The following is a 19,968-nucleotide window of genomic DNA, read 5'->3' as shown; positions in this document are numbered from 1 at the left end:
AAAAGCAATCTGCCACCTTTTATTCTGAATAGACAGCCAAAAGCAGAAATCAACATAAGGAACAGATTGTGAAACTACGTAAGCAGGAATTTTGCTGGTCATTCACAAGCAGCAAACAAAGGTATTTGGTGTTGCAACACTGCATGACCGCCAAAACAAAAGTGCTTATGTACAGAAACACTTCCACTTCAAAAATCATGTCTGTGACACACCAGCCACGTGGGTACTCCAGACTCCTAGAAGTTGCCCATGAAATCTATGGCTTTAAAAGATACAGGTACTCATCAGCTCTGGTTTACAAAGACACTGCTCTCAGATTCCTTGGCAGCTGCAAGAAAAACAGGTTGTGAAAACACAGAAAGGTCACTTATTTTTCCATCATGTTTAACGAACAAACAAACAAGAGATGGAGCCAGATACACCAGAATGAGGACTTGACCTATTTTTGTTTCTGGCCTGAAGGAGCTCAGCACACTCTAGTAATAAAATATTATTTGGCACCTTAAGGAATTAAATTTCCTATTTAGTTTAACATTCAGAAGATGCTGAGCCTGGTATTTAGATCTTGGGAGTCTGAGATGTTCAAGGGAACACCGATTAAATCATCTTCCCACGACAAGAATCTGGGAGCAGGGGACTAACACAAGTTCTTATCTCTTGTCCCAAGGAACTACAAGTATCACTGCAAGTATTCAAACCTACAGTGAGGAAGAAGCCATTTTTATTTTAAAAAGTGTGCATTACTAGTTAGCAAGTGATGCTATTTGCGTTATGACCTCAGAACTGTAAAAAGAGTTATTAAGAATAACTGGAGGCTTCAACACCTCAGAAAAAATACCAGCTGTCAACTTGCCAGATCTTTGTACATCATACAGTGCCAATTGAATTTTTGCTTCCCTCACTGGGGGCCAAGTCCATCTCCAGAGGCAGAATAGTTTGATTACTGTGGACATGGGTCTCTGCCAACACAGCATGGTAGGAGCAGGAGACTTCAAGGCAGTAGGAGTACTAACCATTTCCTCCACAGGGCAGAACAATCCCACAATGTTATGCACCATGGAGCAAATTTCTTTGTTGTCAGAAATGCATCATTAATGAATTTAAGAAACTAAGCAGCAGGAAAGTGTATTCAAGGCACTGAAGTTACAATCTTCAGAAGAAGTCTAATTAGCTGGTAGTGTTTTTTTCAGACAATGCTGTTGTCCTATAGTGCCCTCCTCAAGATTGTGTGTGCTGCACATGCATCGTTTTCATTTCACTGATATAAAACCATTTTGTAAAAACACTGGCAAATCCTTCTTCACCCCCCAAAACCACATCCTCTTTTGGCTGTAGGACAGCTCCTCACAAAATCATCTACTGCTTAACAAGCTAGCCAAATTAGGGCAAAGCCACTTATGACTACACACATTATAGATGTACATACATTACTACCCCTGGGTAGTTTAGACGTAACAGTTGTACAAGCTAATCCTATCAAACCCAGACATCCAAAGGAGCCCAACTCCACCAAGTAAGAGTCAAAGTACCTGGGAACATAGGACAGTTTTTCCTCTTCCTTGTCTCTCATCTATGCTCAGGGCATCAAATGAAGGCCCTCAATGAAGCAATTTTTCATTTTAAATTACTTTTCTTTCCTGCCAAAAGCACAATACAGTTATTTCTTCTCTTACATCTATGCGATACAGAAGATCTCTTCTTTACTATTATTATTAAAGAAAATTACAGGAGAATAAAGAAGGAATTTCTCTCTTGACCACAACATCTTCTAAGGAGAAAGTTTTCCATTGGCATGTTCCTTACCTGCAACAAAAAGCTTCAAGAGATGACAAAAAGAATAAAGGAAAACAATCTATCAGCCTAGCTGTACAAGACTTTTTTTGTCGTCAGAAAAAGGTGGTTTGATTTCTTGGTTTTGTTTACTGTAGCAAACTACCTTTTTTTCTTTCTCTTTTTTTTTTTTTCCTTCCTAGAAGCCTCTGTGCATATCACATAACCCGAAAATTAACTGTGAGGATAAAGAAAAGGTTAGAAAGAGTGCATCTTGAGGGTAGAGCTTCAAGAAGCTACAACAGGTGTGCAAAAATACCAGTAGAGAAAGCAAGTCCTACTGCGAGCAGAGGAACGTCTCTTCACCTTAGCTAACTTTCACACAGTTGAAGAGAAGTTCAGCTGTCTCTTACAGGACCTTACAGATGCAGGAGAGCAGCTGGCGTGCACTCCTCTTGTGGAGGAAAGCTGTCTACTTCTCACCTTCCTACATGTTTGAGTACACCTACCATGCGGCAGACAGAGAGAATTAATTCTACCGCCCTGTTTCAGGACATTCAAGGGCAGGATGAGCTCTCCAGGGATTAGCCCTCCTTGCCCCATGCCCTTGGGATGCCAAATTTCAGGCCCAAAGGCTACAAAAGAAATGCAGTCAGATGTACACTTAAACACACAAAGTTTCAATTATAAAAGGAAGGGTGCAACCCATTTAACCCCAGTAGATGGGCCAGGTGTATTTAATTGCATGACTGTACCAGCTGAACTCCAAGACAAGGATATCTTGTTTGTTTGGAGCTTTAAATTCTTCAGTGTTGCATGAGAACAAACTTCTATTCTTGAGAGACAAGTATGTGCATATTCTCCCCAAAGTTCAGAAGACAGAAGCCACAACTTCATCAAAACAGCTTTGAGCAGTACAACACTACATCTGAAGCAGTTTGGCTAGGATATTTTCTAAAACATTTTTTGTGGCAACATATCTTCTGGAAAACATAAGCACGGGGCATATTTACTTTTGCAGAATCTTACTCTCCTCCTCATACAAATCCCAATCCTTTGTGCAAGTGCTCAGCTCATGACATTCATTACGAGCGACACTGGGCAGACTAACGAAACTATTTGCAATTGTGTCACAATTGCAACACACACAAGCACTGAAGTGCAGAGTTAATGAGAAAGATTTAACAGTAAACAGAAAGTAGTGGTTCTCCAGGCCCAAAAGCAGCCGGAGGACACATCAGCTACAAATAGACACAGAAAGGCTACCAGTCCTTAGTATGGTCACACAAGGGCACACATTCATCAAAAAAAACCCATTAGTTTTATCATATCACCAAGATCATAAGAGTTAAATCATGCCCATTTGACAGTAAAAAGAATTTTTAACTCCTAATATTCTTAACTGAGACATTTCTTAAGTCCTACTTTTTCCTCAAACCTTAAAACATTTCAATGATTCCCACATGTTCCGATTTACTAGTCTTCTAGGAGGCCAGAGAAAAGTACACAGATCTTGGATTTTTGCAAGAGACAGGAAAGCTCAGGAATCGAAATACAATATGCAATTCCATTGCATCCCTTTTAAATGACTACACAAAATGAGTGCTTTAAACAGGCAAACAGTGCTTGGACTTTGCAAATAAATTACACAGTTGCAATATCAAGAATTGTTGCTAGTGACAGGTAAATATATATATAAAAACAAATGGTTACCCTGCACTAGATGTGGTGCTCAGACACTGTTTGCCACAGGCAGTGGACATGTGCACACACATGCGTGTTTACATCTGTAAAAAGGCAGGTACCAAGGACAGCCTGTGCCTTCCTCTACTGCCAGGACAAAGGGTAAAACAACAATCAGGTTCTTAGTGAAACTGCATCTCATTAGATTAAATTAGATGAGGCTCTATGCAATAAGACACTGGTGTATAACACCAGATTGAACCATCGTGGAGATGGGCCATAGAGAATGTGGTATCTCAGTCACATGGAAATTGTTCTCCTGAACATGACCCAGTCCAAGAAGCTAAATGCAAACCAGTATTTGATAACATTGTCATCTCCTAAGTTTGTGACACTGGACTATTCCTGAAGCAGCTGGAGAACAGTGTTTATGCTCTTGTCAAATATGCCTTAAAGATTTGCATGAAGAGGGAGAGGATGAAGCATCACACAGCACACATTAACACAGCTAAACCTATCTGATTACTCAGTCCCAAGCTCCTGAAAACTCAGTTTTAGGAATACTTGGCTACGGCTGTATATATGGGTGTTCAGACCTGTCACTTTAAGCTCTGGCAATGTAACAAAATCCTAGATCTGTTTACTATGCAGATTTTTCTCTTTCCACCCATATAAAAAAGCAGCATCAGGAATGTGACAGACACTTGTTTCAATAATTAAGATGACACCTCTTTTTCTTTGGGAACAAGTCCTACACAAGGTCACAGCAACACCTCGTCACTGGGAAACAGTACATGTGAAGGAGTACATATGAAGGATCAGCTCCATATGGAAACTCTTCTGCAAATGCCCAAAGCTCACCCACCTACCTCTTCTGACCCAAGGGAGAACCACTTGTGAGTCCATTCCCACCACAAGGTGAAGAGAAGGTCCAAACATTCAAAGATACTCAAACAAAAGTTTCATAACCCTCAGGCACATCATAGTAGGGTCCCAAGGCTCACTATATGGTTTGTAAGCACATATTCACAGAAGGACTTCAATGACATTAGATGCCAAGAAGCCCCTAATGATGGTGTAGCTGAAATTGCTGAGGAACACACCTTTGCTCGGTCAAACAAACAGGAGGCAGGGAAGAGCCACTCATGTCCAGCCCTAAGCAGAAGGCAAAATTTGCACTGACAAAAATAAGCAAGACAACAGCAGGATACACTTCTTATACCCTGATGCCAGCAGTGTCTTCAGAAACGATTTTCAGCTGCCTGAAAGGGATATCCTCAATGCCAGCTAACCAGTGCTCCCCAAGCATACAAGGACATCCACTCAAAACAAGCTAAAGGGACTTGGGTTGCCCAAACGCTTTTGCCGAAACAAGGAACTTGGTAACGAATTGCTTATAGGTAAATAGACATAAAGCCTCCCTGTGATTTCTTCATTAATGCTTCTTCCAAGACCTTCTTCCCCTGAAGCCTCTTTTACTCACACAGATTTTTATTTTATTTTATTAAATCCCTTATGAGCTCTCCTAGATCCCCCTCTGTAGTTACCTTTAGCTTTTCAAATTGTTTCCATTTCTTCTTCAAAATATAGCCAGCCCTTTTGTTTTGCTCTTTTTACTTCCACAATACCTTATTTAATCAGTGTCTTAAAAATTGTTCTACTAGGAAAAAAAAAAAATTAGACAAGAGGAGTAAAACTCAGAAATTACAGAAACTAACTTCATACACAGACAAGATTTAAAAGTCTTTGTCCAATAAAGTAAAAAAAAATTTAAAATGGTAACTTTGTTTTCTGGAAAACTGCATCCATTAAAAGATAAACTCATACATTTCCTCGTTTTCCTCTCCCCAGAGAGGGACAGCTACTCCAAGTAATCTGAGGTGCTAACTTGCCTGAAGCCCACAGAACCACCTGCTCTTTTCCAGGTAAGGTCACATGTAAGTAAGAAAAGGTGAGATAGTTTCAATTGTTTATGCATTTGTTTCAGAAGCCCTTAGATCCGGTTCAGGGGCTGTCTTGTTAGCACCCCGAGCTCCACAAAAGCTTATTCAGGGGACTGAGCAAACAGCATGAACAGGAGCAAGAGAGAGTTCAGATAGTGTGGTCCTTCCAACTGCAAAGTTTCTATGCTTCTACACAATGACACTTGTTTCTTGATGCCTTTTTCCAGATGTTGCCACTATCCTATTTCCAGAAACCTGGAAACTGCCAGAGATCCTAGCAGGCCAAAAAAGGTGCATCTGGGGGGGATAAAGGTGCACTAGCAACGGAGGGACGGACAGGAATAAGATTGAAACCACCAAATTCAGCACTGTTTAGAGGTGCATATTTAAAGCAAAAGCAAGAAAGAACCACAACAAAAAGAAAAAGTGGGAAAGAAATGAAAATAAACCAGTGAGGAACAGAACTGTAGGCTTACAGTATGAATCTCAAGAACAGCAAAGAGCTTGCGAATCTGGAGTAAAAAAGAAAAAGCTACACTTTTCATTACCACTAAAGTAAAGAAAGTTATATACTGTCAACAAATCACCTCTAGTTTTTCTTAAAAAAGAAGAAATAAATTGAGGCAATCCATTACCACATATGGCATTTTATACAATACAATGAAGCAGAAACCTGTATTTTTTAGTTTAGTCTGCCACTCTAATCAAAGTGCAGAGGGACTGGGGGTGGGAGGGGATGGGGGGAAGAATTTGTTTGTCATAAATAGAGGCACTGGTATTAGCAGTAAAATAACTGAGTATAAACATATTACTGTTGTAGTTTTCATTCGAGCACTTTTTCCTGATAAAGCCACTATTATACCCAATATAGTTTATAATACATTCATAACACCCAAGTTGTTCATTCCCACAAACAATGCTACAAGTGTGGAATTTTTCCTGTTCCTTGCAGTGACATTTTCTTGGCTTCTTCCTCTGGGAAAAATATTTAGGCAACAACTTCCCCTTAGTGCAATATGTGTAGACCCACTTGAGTTATTTGATAAAGTTCAGTGTCCTGTGATGCATTTTCACTTTTCTAGTTCATGAAGAGTCTCAGACTTAGCTCTCTGGGTGTTACTGTTGAGCAAAGGAGAGGGCAAAGTCAGCCACGTCAGAGTTTGTAAAGCTCCGTTATCCACTTGTTAGAGTTTATTTTTAAAATTCATCTTCCATTGAGTTGCTAACAACAATCACCACCAGAAACAGAGAAGAGACGTGAAAAATCACCTTCTCTGTGTAATGAGGTTGTCTTTTCTTGAATAGCAGAGCACCATCTCCTTCCAGAAAGACTTTGGAGCTTTCTGATACAACAAATTGTCTTCTGCTCCACAGCAACAGACCTCATTTATGGTTACTAATCAGCACTGGATTTGAATAAGATTCTATTGAACTTTTTCACATATTTCTTAGAGAGCAATGTGGCAAGTAAATCACAGCTTTCTGGAGATTAATCCATGTAATTTAAATCCTATATATTTAGCAATACTGCATTTCAACAGGGCTTGTACATTTATAAAACTACTACATTCAAACAAACATTATAGATCCCTGCTTTATGAAAAGAGATCATTTTTTTTCCTTCCATATCAAGAGGAATACAACTGCAGACTAGCATTATTAATTGCAAATTCCAGCGATTTTTAAATTCCATTTTATATGAGATTTCTTCCTGTAATAATTCAAGTTCTCTAGAAAATAGGATCTAACACTTTTCTAAGAAACACCATTTGCTGGTTTCACTGAGCATTTCCCTAAGTGACCAATGAATGCCTGCTCCCAACCGCAGCCACATGAAATATTTTCAGTATGCAAGCAGGAAGACAGACAACATTTAGAAAACTGACAGAACACAGCTACTAAAACACCGTTCCCAGATCTTTGAGGTAATTTGGCAACAATACAGCAAACTGATTAGTTTTGAACAGCAGCATTGTACAGGTTAGTATCACCATCCACTAACCATCCAAAACCAGAGACTTCCCTTACCCCAAATGGTGGATATGAAGCAGCAGCAGCAGCAGAGGCAACACTCACTGCAGGAGGTGGTATTCCTGAAGAAGAAGGTGGGAACAGACCCAAGGCATTCAGATTTAATCCAGGAATTAAATGTGCTTGAAGCTGCAATGGCAGAAGAGTTATTTAAGATTTACAATCCTGGTTATAAACTTTAATCAAAATCCTAGTTGGCATAGGCTATTAACCTTTTGAGAAGATGTCAGTATGTTATTTTAAAAAAAAGTTTCATCTCCATTACCCCAAGGACTCTGCTTCAAACCTATTTCCCAGACATATGCACAGACCAATAACATTAAAAACACGTAGTAGGAAACGCAGCTGGGAATCACTTGCTACAACTTAATCAGTGAAACATATGACAAATTTTATAGCAAGAAATTCAGGCAATAGTGTAATTTACTTTCCAAGTGAACAAAATTATCAGAGAAATAATATAATAATTTTGGCTTTATACTAAAAAGACAGCCCTGTAGAAACAGAGAAAGCCGAGGTACAAGCCCCGACTTTTCATTCTCTGGGGTAATAACGCCACACTATAACCCCATCCTCCGTCCCGTGAAGATAAGCCAATCATGAGACACCAAAAAAAAACATCCCAAAACTTCACCAACTAAAAAACTACCCTAATCACTAGAAATTAAACTTGAAATCTGTACAGTAACAGAGGTAGTTTTCTGGTTACCACACTTTTGCCAAACAGCAAAGAAACCTCAAGCTCACCCCACATTCCTGTTCACTATCTGAAACAAAAATGTACCACTATAAAATATTTTATTGTGTCCTTGTGTGTAGTTTGTGTCCTGCAATTTGCTTACAGGATGGGATGGAAGGGAAAAGTAGAGACAATATTCTCTACAGCCAGTAGGAAAACCATGAAGAACAGCCATTTCTAGAAAATCAGAGACTACTGTAAACTGAAAAAAATATTTCCAGTCTGATTCTAGACCATAAGATTTGGATACACACACAAAAAGCTCTTCATAGCTTATCAAAAATCTCAATCATTTCTCAATATGCATTACTAATACTTTGGCAAACTAATGAGGTGTGTTGTTTTTATTATATAATCACCAATCATCTTTGAATAACTAAATGCCTTTATCATCTATATCAAGAAAAACCTTAATAAAGCCTTCTTAAATTAAATAATTGAAAGCAGGAGAGATCCTTCTTCCATATGTTGTTATGCTTTTAACATGAAGAGACTGGGAATCATTACTTTAAGAAATATATACAAACTAGAGCACATAAACCACAATAGTACATAAACACACATTCCTTTAGGTTTTTGCAAAGTGAAACGCTCATTCATTTCCTCAGTCTAAATCAATTTCTCAGTTCCCCTACTCAAAACAAAGCAGAAAAAGCCTTCATTAAAATAGCATACATACATCAATAAATAATAAAAAACCTTGCCCAAGCCCCCCCGAATTAATACTAGAGGCAACAGAGAGAGGTTGCAAGAGGGAAATTCTGATGTGATATTAGGAAAGAAATTTTCACCATGAGAACAGTGAGACAGGGGACAGGCTACCCAGTGAGACTGTGGACTTTCTACCCATGGAGATGTTCAAGAGGGGACAAGTCCCTGCACAACCTCATTTAACTTGGAAGCACACCCTGTATTGAGCAACCTCTTGACTGGGCCAGGTGACCTCCCCCTCACACCTAAATCTGTCTGTGGTTCTGGTTCCAGAAAAGGCCCACGCTACAAGACAACTCACATTCATAGCAGCAATATCATTTTCATAGGACTCCCTGATTTTCTTCATAATTTCTTCCTCAGCCTTGGCACAAGTTTCAATACTGCCTTTAACTGTAATGGTCCTTTCCGGATTATAGAGTGTCAAGTCCTGCAATCTGCAAACGAAACAGAAGCACAGTTAATTAGCAAACAGCAGAGGGTAATCCAGGTTTATTATTCGAGTGCGATGACATCCGAGCGTGTCGAGTTTGCCCTCCAAAGAGCGTAGTATCGATTCATAACAGGACTCAAACACAGTTCTCAGAGAATCTGGAGAAACTCTGTCCTCACAGCAAACGCAACAAAAACCACCACAGCGAGGTTTGGCATCAGATGGTTGAGATGTGCTTGGGCGCAACACAAGATGGAAACCATCACACTCTGTAGGGACATGAGCTGCAGAGCAGTGCAGCACCATTCGGCTTCGCACTCCACACCAGCCCCACCAACAGAGAGAGGGCTTCAGACATTTTAGACATCCCAGAAAGACAGACCATAAGAAACTTACTTTCTTTGAGAACAATAGCAGATTGCTTAAGGAAGGAGGGGAAAAAAGCCCAACCCTCAGTGAAACTGCAGGAGAGCCTCCAAATCCTCATAACGGGAAAACCAAAAGCTGTGTGCAAGTCAACATTTGCTGCGAAACACTAGTAACTCCTCAGGGAAAATGAAAGGGTTAGCATTAAACTAGTGCTTTGTTAGGGAGAGAGGAAGAAGCATGCAAGGCTTGCTTTCTTGCACAGCAGGCAGCGTGGCAACCTGCGCATCTCAGTTAAGCAGTGGCAAGCACGAATTGCATCCACAAAGCAATCCTTAAGTTTCCAGTGTGTGAGCACTGAGTTACTGCCTCAGGAAGGAAAGCGGTGGAAAACACCCCAAAGAAGAGAGGAAACACTTTCCCAAGCCAGCTGCCTTACTTTAAAACTTTATGGACAAGCTTACCAAAAAGCCTAAATGAAGAGATCAGGAGAAAGACTAATTAGACAAAGCAGAATCAATGGGCATTTATGCTCTCTTTTATGTACCGATTAAACCAGGCAACTTCATGGGGCTATTTCAGGCATTGCATGACAAGTATAATCTTGAGGCCAAGACTTTAATGCAAATAAACCATTAACTTACTAAATTAAAAAATACTGTGTGAGTGTTTACAGACAATGTGTTATTTGTGTCATCATCAATAAAGACAAGTTGGTTTCATGGAATGAAGATCATTATCCCATTTACCCTGTATATTTTTTTTCCTTTAAGAAATAGCGTTAACATTCTGTGTACTGTTTGCAAACAAAGTATTTATGCCAACACATTTAAGAGAGCATGCTGGCCTTACAAAACCTATTCTTGAAACACCTTTATTTGGGTGCTTTTTCTCCAATTCATTTGCTTCTTTTCCACAGACTAATTCCATAAACATTTACATACCTTCAGGAAGGTCTCCGGTTCTTTCACCCAATTTTGAATTTCCTCTTTTTGGGGAACCTCATTCACTCTTAGCTTCCTTGCCTTCATTTGAGCTATTTACTGCAATACACTTTTTTTTTTTTGTCTCCTGCATGTATTCACACCTCTTCATACATCTTCATGTGTCTTCCAAACTTTCTGCCTCTCCTACAGCCTGTAAGTCTTATTCTCACCCTTTCTGGCTAAAGCCTTAGTCCAAGATGCCCTCAAATGCTTGGAAGTTCACACCAGAGTATTCATTATTCAGAACAGGAGGTTCTCTGAAGATACTGCTCCAGGGTAAAACTACTATTAACAGCCAAGCTTCTACAGAGATGTTGATCTAATCAGTGATTTGCAGATTTCCAGTGAAGGTGAAAACTCCTGTTTAATCTCAGCTAAATTTGAACAGGTCTCAATTACCTTCACAAACTCACAGACCAAAAGCTATTACTTTGAAGCAGACTAGTCAATGTATCCCAGTTCGGCTGCTGGCGGCCAAGAGGGACAGAACTGCTACTAAAAATACTCTTTTCAGTATTCATTTGCTTTATTTCCTTCCCTCTTGTCCAAAAACCTAACCTATACCTACACATCCCTAGTTTCACTCATTTTCACACATAGCTCAGAACTGATCCAGGCTTATAGTTTAAAACACTCGTCATTACATATGGTATAATATGTTAAAAACAACTGACACTTAAAATATAGTCTAACACAGGCTCCACATAGCCTATGTTATTTTTAGGCTTGCTCTTGACTGAGTCTACAACGAAGACTCACTGTTTACATTAAATTTAACTGAGCTTAAGTAACAGTTTAATCCACATTATGGAAAGGCCTCCAAAAGGCTGTTATCTCAGCCTTCAAAAGACACATAATATTTTTGTAAGAACTCTGTACCTGAATGTAGCGCAGCAGCATTGCTGCTATTTGAGACATCTCACCAAAAGATTAGGCCACCGAAAACTTACGGAGATATCGTGATTTTAGTATCTGTGTCCTGTTCAATTTTCTTCAGATTTCTTCCTTCTTTGCCAATAAGTCGGCCAACAAAGTTGTTATGTGCCAATATCTTCAAGGGAATTTCTTCTGTACTGTAATGGAGGTTACACCCAGTGAGACTTTTGGAGACCAGACTGCAAGTTTTTATGCGTGTTATAGATAAATTCTATTTTCATAGAAATGTCTACAACTCCCATTCACTTACACATGTTTATACTAGATGCAGAACAAGTCCAAGTGCACTATCAACTATAGCTTCATTGTAACATACCTGCTAAATAAAAGTCAGACTGAAGTAGCAAGAGCTGTTGGGAAGGAAGAAATATACCTTAAAGCTTTTAGCGAGAGCTCACAACTTGTTATGCTCACTCTGATTAAAAGCTATTAGTTGCTCAAGTAACTTCAGTATTTGCTCCAGTTCACCCCAAAATCACAGCCAGACAACGTGGCTGAAAACGTAGATGTGTGCTGGGGCTAATTAAGCAAGTAGACTGTCCTGAAAGGAAAAAAGTCTTAGTTCCTTTACCTACTTAAACATGGATAATGGCAACAGATTTACTTGTTAACAGTTTTTAAAGACTACATCTTTAAATGGAGTCAACAAGAATTCAGAATTTTTAATATCTCCACAATGAAATGCCTTTTACTCACAATTTAGTATCTTGAGCTTCCTTTTGCATGATCTCCATAATAATTTTACAAGCCGTTGAGCAGCCTTCAGGAGTTGAGTGGATGGTAATTGGTTTCTCAGCAGCACCTGCATTCTCTTTACGGTGAATATCAATTCTTGAAAGAAAGAAAAACGCTAACTGTAACCATGTACTGTACGGTAAGCCTTGCATATTTCCAACTCTCATAAAGCTAATTTATTTTGAGCTAACACAGACTACGTTAAAGTGGTTTAATTTTGCAAAGTATACAACGACTTAAACATCTCCTAAATACTATTTTTTTGTGTGTTATAAAGAGCCTCTCATCTTGATTTTACCAGCTAAATCCCATCTTTGTGGACACTGGGACCTCCTTTCCCCATTAAACTCCCATCAAGATATTCAGGGGAATTGTTAGATAGACAATCTGTGGTAAACCACTGAGGACAACATTTCATCAAGCTTTCCCAATACTCTATCACCAGCCCACTTGCTCCAGTAATAATGACTGTGCAGGTACAGTACAGTCAGGCTTTGTTCCACCTTGTCTCTTTTAATGACCTCAGCAGCAGAGTTTCCTAGCACTTCTCTGCTAGCAAGTGGCATCATAGTACTTGCATTCATCCTCAAGATTACTTTCCTATGCTTTTTAAGCCTAAAATTTTTCCTGACATTACCTTTCCTCTAGCTCCACTCTCTACCACCCTAAAACTACTAGCCTTAGTCTACATCATAGTTTGTGTAGCTCTAGGAATTTAACAAAAATTAATTATGACCTGCATCAAGACAATGCCTTGGATATTATTTGTCCTCTGCCAATAACTGCAGGTCACATACTCTTTTCACCTCTGCTTTTTGCTTTCTCCACCCTCCCCCTTCCCCCCCCCCCCCAAATCATAGCTGTTTCCAAACTTAACAACCAACCATGCTGCTTTTCAATAAACCCCTTTATTTTTCCTGTTCTTTCTGATATTGAAAATTCATTTTGTTTCATGATGCATTTTCTAAGAAGCCGATGGCAATCCTTGGTGCAACTGGAAGTAGATGACATTTCTTTTTCTATCCCCAAAACAATGAAAACATCATTCTTGAAGTCATGTATCTATAAAGTTAGCAACCTGTGATTATTTCTGCTCTATCCAGCCTTCTTTTAAGAGATAAAAGCTTTGCTTATGCCAATCTTCCAGGAATTTTATAGTCCAAGAATCAGACGTTTTAGATATCACCTGAAAAATTGGTTGCCCATAGGCAAATTACAACCAAGTCTTGTCAGGACACAAATCTCTTAAATCCATGTTGTTAAACACAACAGATAGTCTCCAGGGTTACAACATGCTAATGAGAGGTTGAAAGGAGCATCATGATAATCCTGGGTTTGAGGGGGGAGGGGGAACCAGTTTGTTTGTGGGAGGTGGGGGTGTAATTAGAGAGGACTCCCTTATCCTCATTAACTACTCTCAAAACTGAAGCCACCCACCCTCACACGCAGCTCATTTACAGGTCCTGCCTGCTGTAACTACAGAGCTGGGAGCTCGTACCAGTGTACTGCTGAAAACAGCATCTTTTACCTTTCACGCTTAGGGGTATCCTGGAAGAATACTTTGAATACGATCCCCACCTCCCTCTGCATCTGCGCTGAGCTCTTCCTTGTGGGTAGGGATTTAACACGCACTGAAAACAATCTCCTCCAGCGTCTCTAGACCCTAGCGCTCTAAGCTTCTTAGGTCACTTAGCAGCTTGCTTTTTGCCTCCTGTGCATTTCCTTAATCTGTGTTTTGGTGTGGTCTGCAACTTGATAGCAACAAATGTATTCACCAGAAACCCATGGGGGTGAGGTGCAAGGGGTAATGAGGGGAGATAGGAAGGTTTGTTGTGTCCCTACCCCCCCCTTGAATTGAAAACATTTATAAACCCTAAGAATGCCCTAAATTAAACTAGAACAAACACTTAAAGACTTGGACATGTCACCACACTGACTGTATGTCCCACAGACCAACATACTACAGCTCTTTCAGTTTCACTTTTTGTGCCAGAACCTTATTAGTACATCTATAAGCAAACTTCTGGCATCAAATACCATTCTATTAGCACTGCATAATTTCTTTTTTTTTTTTTTTAAATGGAGAAAAAAGTCAGCTAGTATTTGAACACATATCAAGGACGGAATCCAGTCCTTAAATAAATCTTACAAAAGATTTCCTATTCACTGTTACCTTCATTTGCTCTCTGACCACACAGGTTAGTTGTGAAGTTTTACAAGTTTCCCTTTACATGGGAGATGAGGACACAATAGTAAAGCTTACAATTACAGTTTTGTAAAATAACTTACTTGGACTGTGTCTGCTTTGTAATGTTTCTGATTGTCGCTCCTTCTTTCCCAATAATGGCTCCTACGAACTGCGTGGGAACCAGCATCCGTAAAGGAACGTCTGACTGTGGTTTCTGCCTTGTGGTTGCGCCGGGGGACCCTTGCCTTGGAGGACCCCTCTGTCCAAATCCACGTCTGCCCTGGGGATGTTGTTGCGGAGGTTGCTGGGCTGCCATTTCATCAGGGATGTACGCAACTTTCAAGGAATAATTTTCAAGCTGAAACCCGTTCAGTTTTTCTATTGCTCTGTTTATTTGCAAAGCGGAGGAGAGAAGAGAGGAAAAAACATAAAACACAATCACATGCAGAGCCTTATGAAATGGCAAGTCATTCAGATATAGACTTCTGCTCTTTATAAATCACATGACAAAGCTAAAAACTGGTTCCAAGATGAAAAGTTACATTCAAAATTCTTCAATCAAGATTTTGATTACACAACTTTTTCTTTTTTTTTTTTTTTTTAAGTCACCATATTAAGGACTACAAGTTAGTTCTTGCTTGCTCTGGGCTTCTGTGCACTTTAAAGGTCTTGCTGGTGCAACCCTATCAGCAAAACCTCACAGGAGACAGAGCTTATACACTCAAAAGCATTCTTTTGCCTGATTTAATTTAAATCAGTTTCCCAAATAGAATTAAAGCTGCACCAGAGGGAAAACTTTTTAGCTGCTATCACAGCACCTTCATTAGGGTTTTTGCCAGCACAGCTATTTGGCTGGAGGTTTTGCAATAACTGACATAGCAATGACAGGAGGGAGAGGAGAGAAAGAAAAAAAAAAAAACAAAAAAAAAAAAAAAAAAAAAAGACTGTTCCTGGTTTATTCTCAACAGGAAAGAAAGTGTTCAAAGCTAGTCAATGGCATTTGAAATACCACTTAGCAGACCACAACAGCACCTTGCAACTTACCAACTAGTCATGTTGTAAGCAGGTTTAAAAGTTAACCAGGAAATTAAAGCCAACGCATCCGTTAAACTCTCCATAGATGCAAAGGTGTTAGAAGGCATTTAAACGGTGTTTCAAGTTCTCTTGTGCTTTTAGGCAAAGCAGAGCCCTCTGTTAAATATCACAGAGGGATATTGCCCAAACGCACGCAACGCACTCGCACCGTGGTCCATCACACTGAATCCCCACTGAGTCGCTCAGCTCTCCCTCTGCCCACCCCCTCTTTCTAACCAAGATGGAGCCAAGTTTGCAAGTCAACCTGACCTGTTGGTCTCCTCCTCTTCACAAAGGGAGCACAACTGTAAACTTAATGACAGATTTCTGGAGGGTAGAAGATCTTCCGCTCACAAACAGAATAGAGTCAATACGATTAAAGATCCTGGAAACAGTAGGAATAACTAAGCTACACACAGCGCACGGCAAGCTACTGGTATAAAATTAACACACTTGCCCAAGAAAGACATTTCAAGTTTCGCTACAGAAAGCATATTATTCAGATTATCAGCAATATGATATATTGATATCACTGAAATATGCATTGATTTGGGGTAGTTTATAAGTGCCAGGCTTAATCTTGGACCAAAGATTACTGATAGATTTTGTTTAAAGACAAAATTTAAATTAAAAACAGTGGTGGGAGGGAGGAGGTTTCCATCTCATATTAAAGAACCCACCAACATTTTTGTTAAAAAGCTCCAATAACCGTATGCTCTGGAGCAAGGCCTCTGAAATTCGGAAACTTAACCCAGTCCCTCCGTTCGCGCACATTTGCAGGTGGTTGCTGCCAGTTTACCAAACGCTACCCTCAGCAGCACTTTTACTCCTGCCTTTACTGCAGAGATAAAGGACAATGCTAGCCAATCACCTAAATTTTCAAGGGTAGCCAGTAAAAAGTACTACTCATCTCCCAGGTGTCCCACTTGACAGTCTGGGTCTCAGGCAGCTGTTGAAGCCGAGCAGCAGCTTTGCAGGTAAGAAGTGGTATATGGGTACTGAAGATAACACACCCCTCACCTCCCAGGGGTTGAACCAGCATCCTTGAAATACTCCAGTCGGACAGTAAAGTGCTTGTGAGAAAACAAGTAATTTGTGTCTTTGGAGCAGTGTTTAATAAGGGCTGGTAATAAATAAGGCCCAAGGCAACACCAATGAACAACAAGGAAAGCAAAATATTGAATAACTGATCACTGATCATTAGATACTTCTGTTCACCAAATGAGACACAGGTCCTTTGGGAACAGGGCATGAGCGTAATTGCTCCCATAACAGAAGAATCTCTTACAGCATAGGGCAAAAGAGAGCTGGATTAAAATTTGCTGAGGCTATTTCAAAGCTGACATTTCTTAACTTTTACCCCATGGACTTTGAAGAGCATTTTATTACACAGAAAGCCATGTTCACAAAGCAGTAAAGGCAGCGAGCAGCCGGACTAGTGAAATTTGTGTTCCTATGGATTTGTCTCTCAAGTTTTAGTTTCTGTATAGATTTCCAATGCCCGAAAGGCATTTTGCTGAAGTCTCTCTCCATGGAGATCCTATCTGGGAAAGGGGTCTGGAGCCTTTCCTTTTTATGCAATCCGGACATACTAAGTTCTTGTTGGTTTCAAATATCCGAGACTTCTATTTCTGGGTTGAATGTTACTGAAATCAGCCCAAAAGCTGAATTGCTATCAGGGAGAGAAATGCACCACCAGACGGTACAGTTGCACAAACCCTGTTTCTTTTGGAATCAAACCTCAAGATGTTGGAAAGATGAGCACCAACGATTTCGTGAACGTGCTGGTAGGCTCTGGATTGACATCCATCCCAACTCATTCCCTTCCATGCATTCATTTGACAAGTTCAGACATTGTTTCTTCCCAAAAATGCTTCAATCTCCTCTGGCTTTAAAACACCTTAGACCAGAATCCCAGCACTAATACAAAACCTTACATTAAATCAGTGCGTAAGACTTCTCACTCTTCCTTAGAAGTGGTAGGGGAAGAAAAGACTAGGCTTTTTGTTTGCAGCCAAGCTACATACCTATCATGTTTTCACAACAAACTTTATACAGCAACAACTAGCATATATATACACCGTACTTTTCCTGGAAAGAAGGTTGGAATTTTTCTACTTAAGAACAATTTATAAATTGCTAAATGGTTCTATATGACTATAAGTACCTTAAATTCAAAGCAAACTGTGAAAAGTTCATTTGCCATTGTGGAAAATGTCAGCCACTAAAGCCATATGATGACTTGTTTTATAATTTGGCTTGTTCAAGTGACAAGAAGTCAGAAGAAGAGTCAGTAATTAAATGCTGCTCTCCCAAGCCTTTTGTGGAACTGATGTTTCCTGGGTAGGTGGTCCCACACTCTGCACTGATTTGGGCACACACAGGGGAATGCCAAGATAATAATTCTCAGTGATGCAGCAAATACACAGTTCTTACAGAAGTGCATTTCTTACAGAAGACACAAGCCCACAGCTTTGGCTGTTGAGCCTGGCCTTCACATTCCAACATTTGACAGTTTTCACTAAGTTTTGAAAGTACTGTCATACACCTTTATTTAACTGTTCTGAATTAATTTTAATCAATTTTGTGGCACAAAACATAGGGCTGGAATCAGGTGAGGTGATGGTTCAATCCTTCAGCACCATAACAAGCCCAAAATTTTAGAGTCATCTAGGCACTGCTTCGGGCAGTGGGGAGAAAAAAGCAGGAAGAGATGAGTGATTAAGAACTGTCTTCTAAATGGATGCAAAATTCCTGTAAAACAGCATCTAGGACAGCACTTGCTATCAGGAGAGCCATCCCCGCTGCCTGGGAAAGCCTGAGCCCCAGAGGAAAGCAAGTGACTGCTTCTTCACAGCACTAGTGGCACCTGTTTCAGTCAAGGCTATCATCATTGTTGCGGTCCACCAAATACACGTTAAATCCAGCTCCTTTTGTAAGGCACATACTCGCATTGACTGACCTCCTCAGAAACTCAAGCCCAAACCACAGCAACACCACCTCTGCCTTTCCACAAAGACCTCTGCCTTCCCGAACAGGGCTGGGGGTCTCCTTCCATGACTACAAGTTAATAAAGGCCATGCAGGTTACCTCTGTCAGAGGGCACTACTGGTACCTACTGAAACAACCCACAAACCATCTTTTACACAAGGGCTAAAAACCTTAGAGTCACTTAAAGAGAACAAAGACGGAGAAAAATTCAGTAAACGTCCTCATTAAGAGGTACCCTCTTCCCCCGAATCTTTAAAAATTAATATTTAGTGGAAATGGAAAATGTTTCCATTTCAAGAGCTGGTACACAGGAATCTCATAGTAGTTCAGAATTTTTTTATAAAACAAATTCATTAAGAGACTGCAGCAGCTACTGCCTGTGCTCTGCTAAGATGTACAACAGCCTGGCTTATGTTCGCGTGACACCTGCTCAGAACTAAGAGGATCCCTACATAAAAATGAAACCTTTAAACAAATATTTTGTAAATTAGTCACCTGAGTTTTTCCCATCAAAATGACATCTCGCCACTGTCCTCTCTTGAGCTCCCTACAAGAGGATGTTTGCCCAGCCTTCTCCCTTCTGATGCTAGTGGAGGTTAAACATCCTAGATAAACGAATACAGTAAAAGCACAAGTCTTGTGCTGGAAATCATTCATCCATTGATAGCGCGATGCTAAGCACTAGATGAAGAACATATTTCACTCCCACATGCAGCTTGTACCTACACCACCTTTCTTTTTTCCTCCCTGAACAGATACATTTGCATACAGAAAAGACAGATATACATGGTAATTTTTCTTTAGCATAATGATGGTTTTTTGCATTAAATATAGTTTTCATTAGTATGTCTGGAAATAAAAACAAAGCAAAAAAAAAAATCTAAGCTTATAATAATACACCACTGAATTTTCAGTGTTATTGTTCCTATGGCAACATTAGCCCTGACCTATGATGGCATGTAAAAGTATTAGTTATGTGAACTCTTATTCATTCATCAAGGATACATGTTGTGCAGACACACACACAGAGCTTTGTGCCTCATTGAAAGGGTAAAAAAAATTCTTTTTGCAAATATTCTAATTAAAAGGTGATCATTAGTGTCTTAACACTCAAAGTAATATACCTACTTATATCTGCAAAGATGCAGATCCTGAGCTCCTCACATTGCAGCCCGCATTTAAAACACACCATCAGTTACGAGTCACAACCAACACACATACCTCATTCCTGAGCTAAAAAAATAAGATAAAAAACTACCTAGCCCCATATTAAAACAATATACACCCACTCCATATATGTGTGGCCAACTTTGCACAAAATTTCCCTTCCAAAATCCTGGGTAGAGCTAAATCGTGTAGCATGCACTAGACACCTACACACT

At 39.8% G+C, this 19,968-nt stretch overlaps 1 protein-coding gene across 1 annotated transcript in view; it reads right to left on the bottom strand.

Annotated features, from left to right (window-relative positions):
• The window catches only part of IGF2BP3 (insulin-like growth factor 2 mRNA binding protein 3), a gene marked incomplete at its 5' end in the record, with an annotated part of 45,244 nt that overhangs the window by 21,568 nt on the left and 3,708 nt on the right, over positions 1-19,968 (bottom strand). The window contains 5 exons of the mRNA XM_009587156.1: positions 7,425-7,556; positions 9,179-9,314; positions 11,613-11,735; positions 12,295-12,429; positions 14,623-14,907. Of these exons, the coding sequence (XP_009585451.1) occupies positions 7,425-7,556; positions 9,179-9,314; positions 11,613-11,735; positions 12,295-12,429; positions 14,623-14,907 (811 nt within the window). The remainder of the gene's footprint in view (positions 1-7,424; positions 7,557-9,178; positions 9,315-11,612; positions 11,736-12,294; positions 12,430-14,622; positions 14,908-19,968) is intronic.

This window comes from Fulmarus glacialis, unplaced genomic scaffold (genome assembly GCF_000690835.1).
Source record: "Fulmarus glacialis isolate BGI_N327 unplaced genomic scaffold, ASM69083v1 scaffold29641, whole genome shotgun sequence".
NCBI lineage: Eukaryota > Metazoa > Chordata > Aves > Procellariiformes > Procellariidae > Fulmarus > Fulmarus glacialis.
This window is presented reverse-complemented; position numbering and strand designations above follow the sequence as displayed.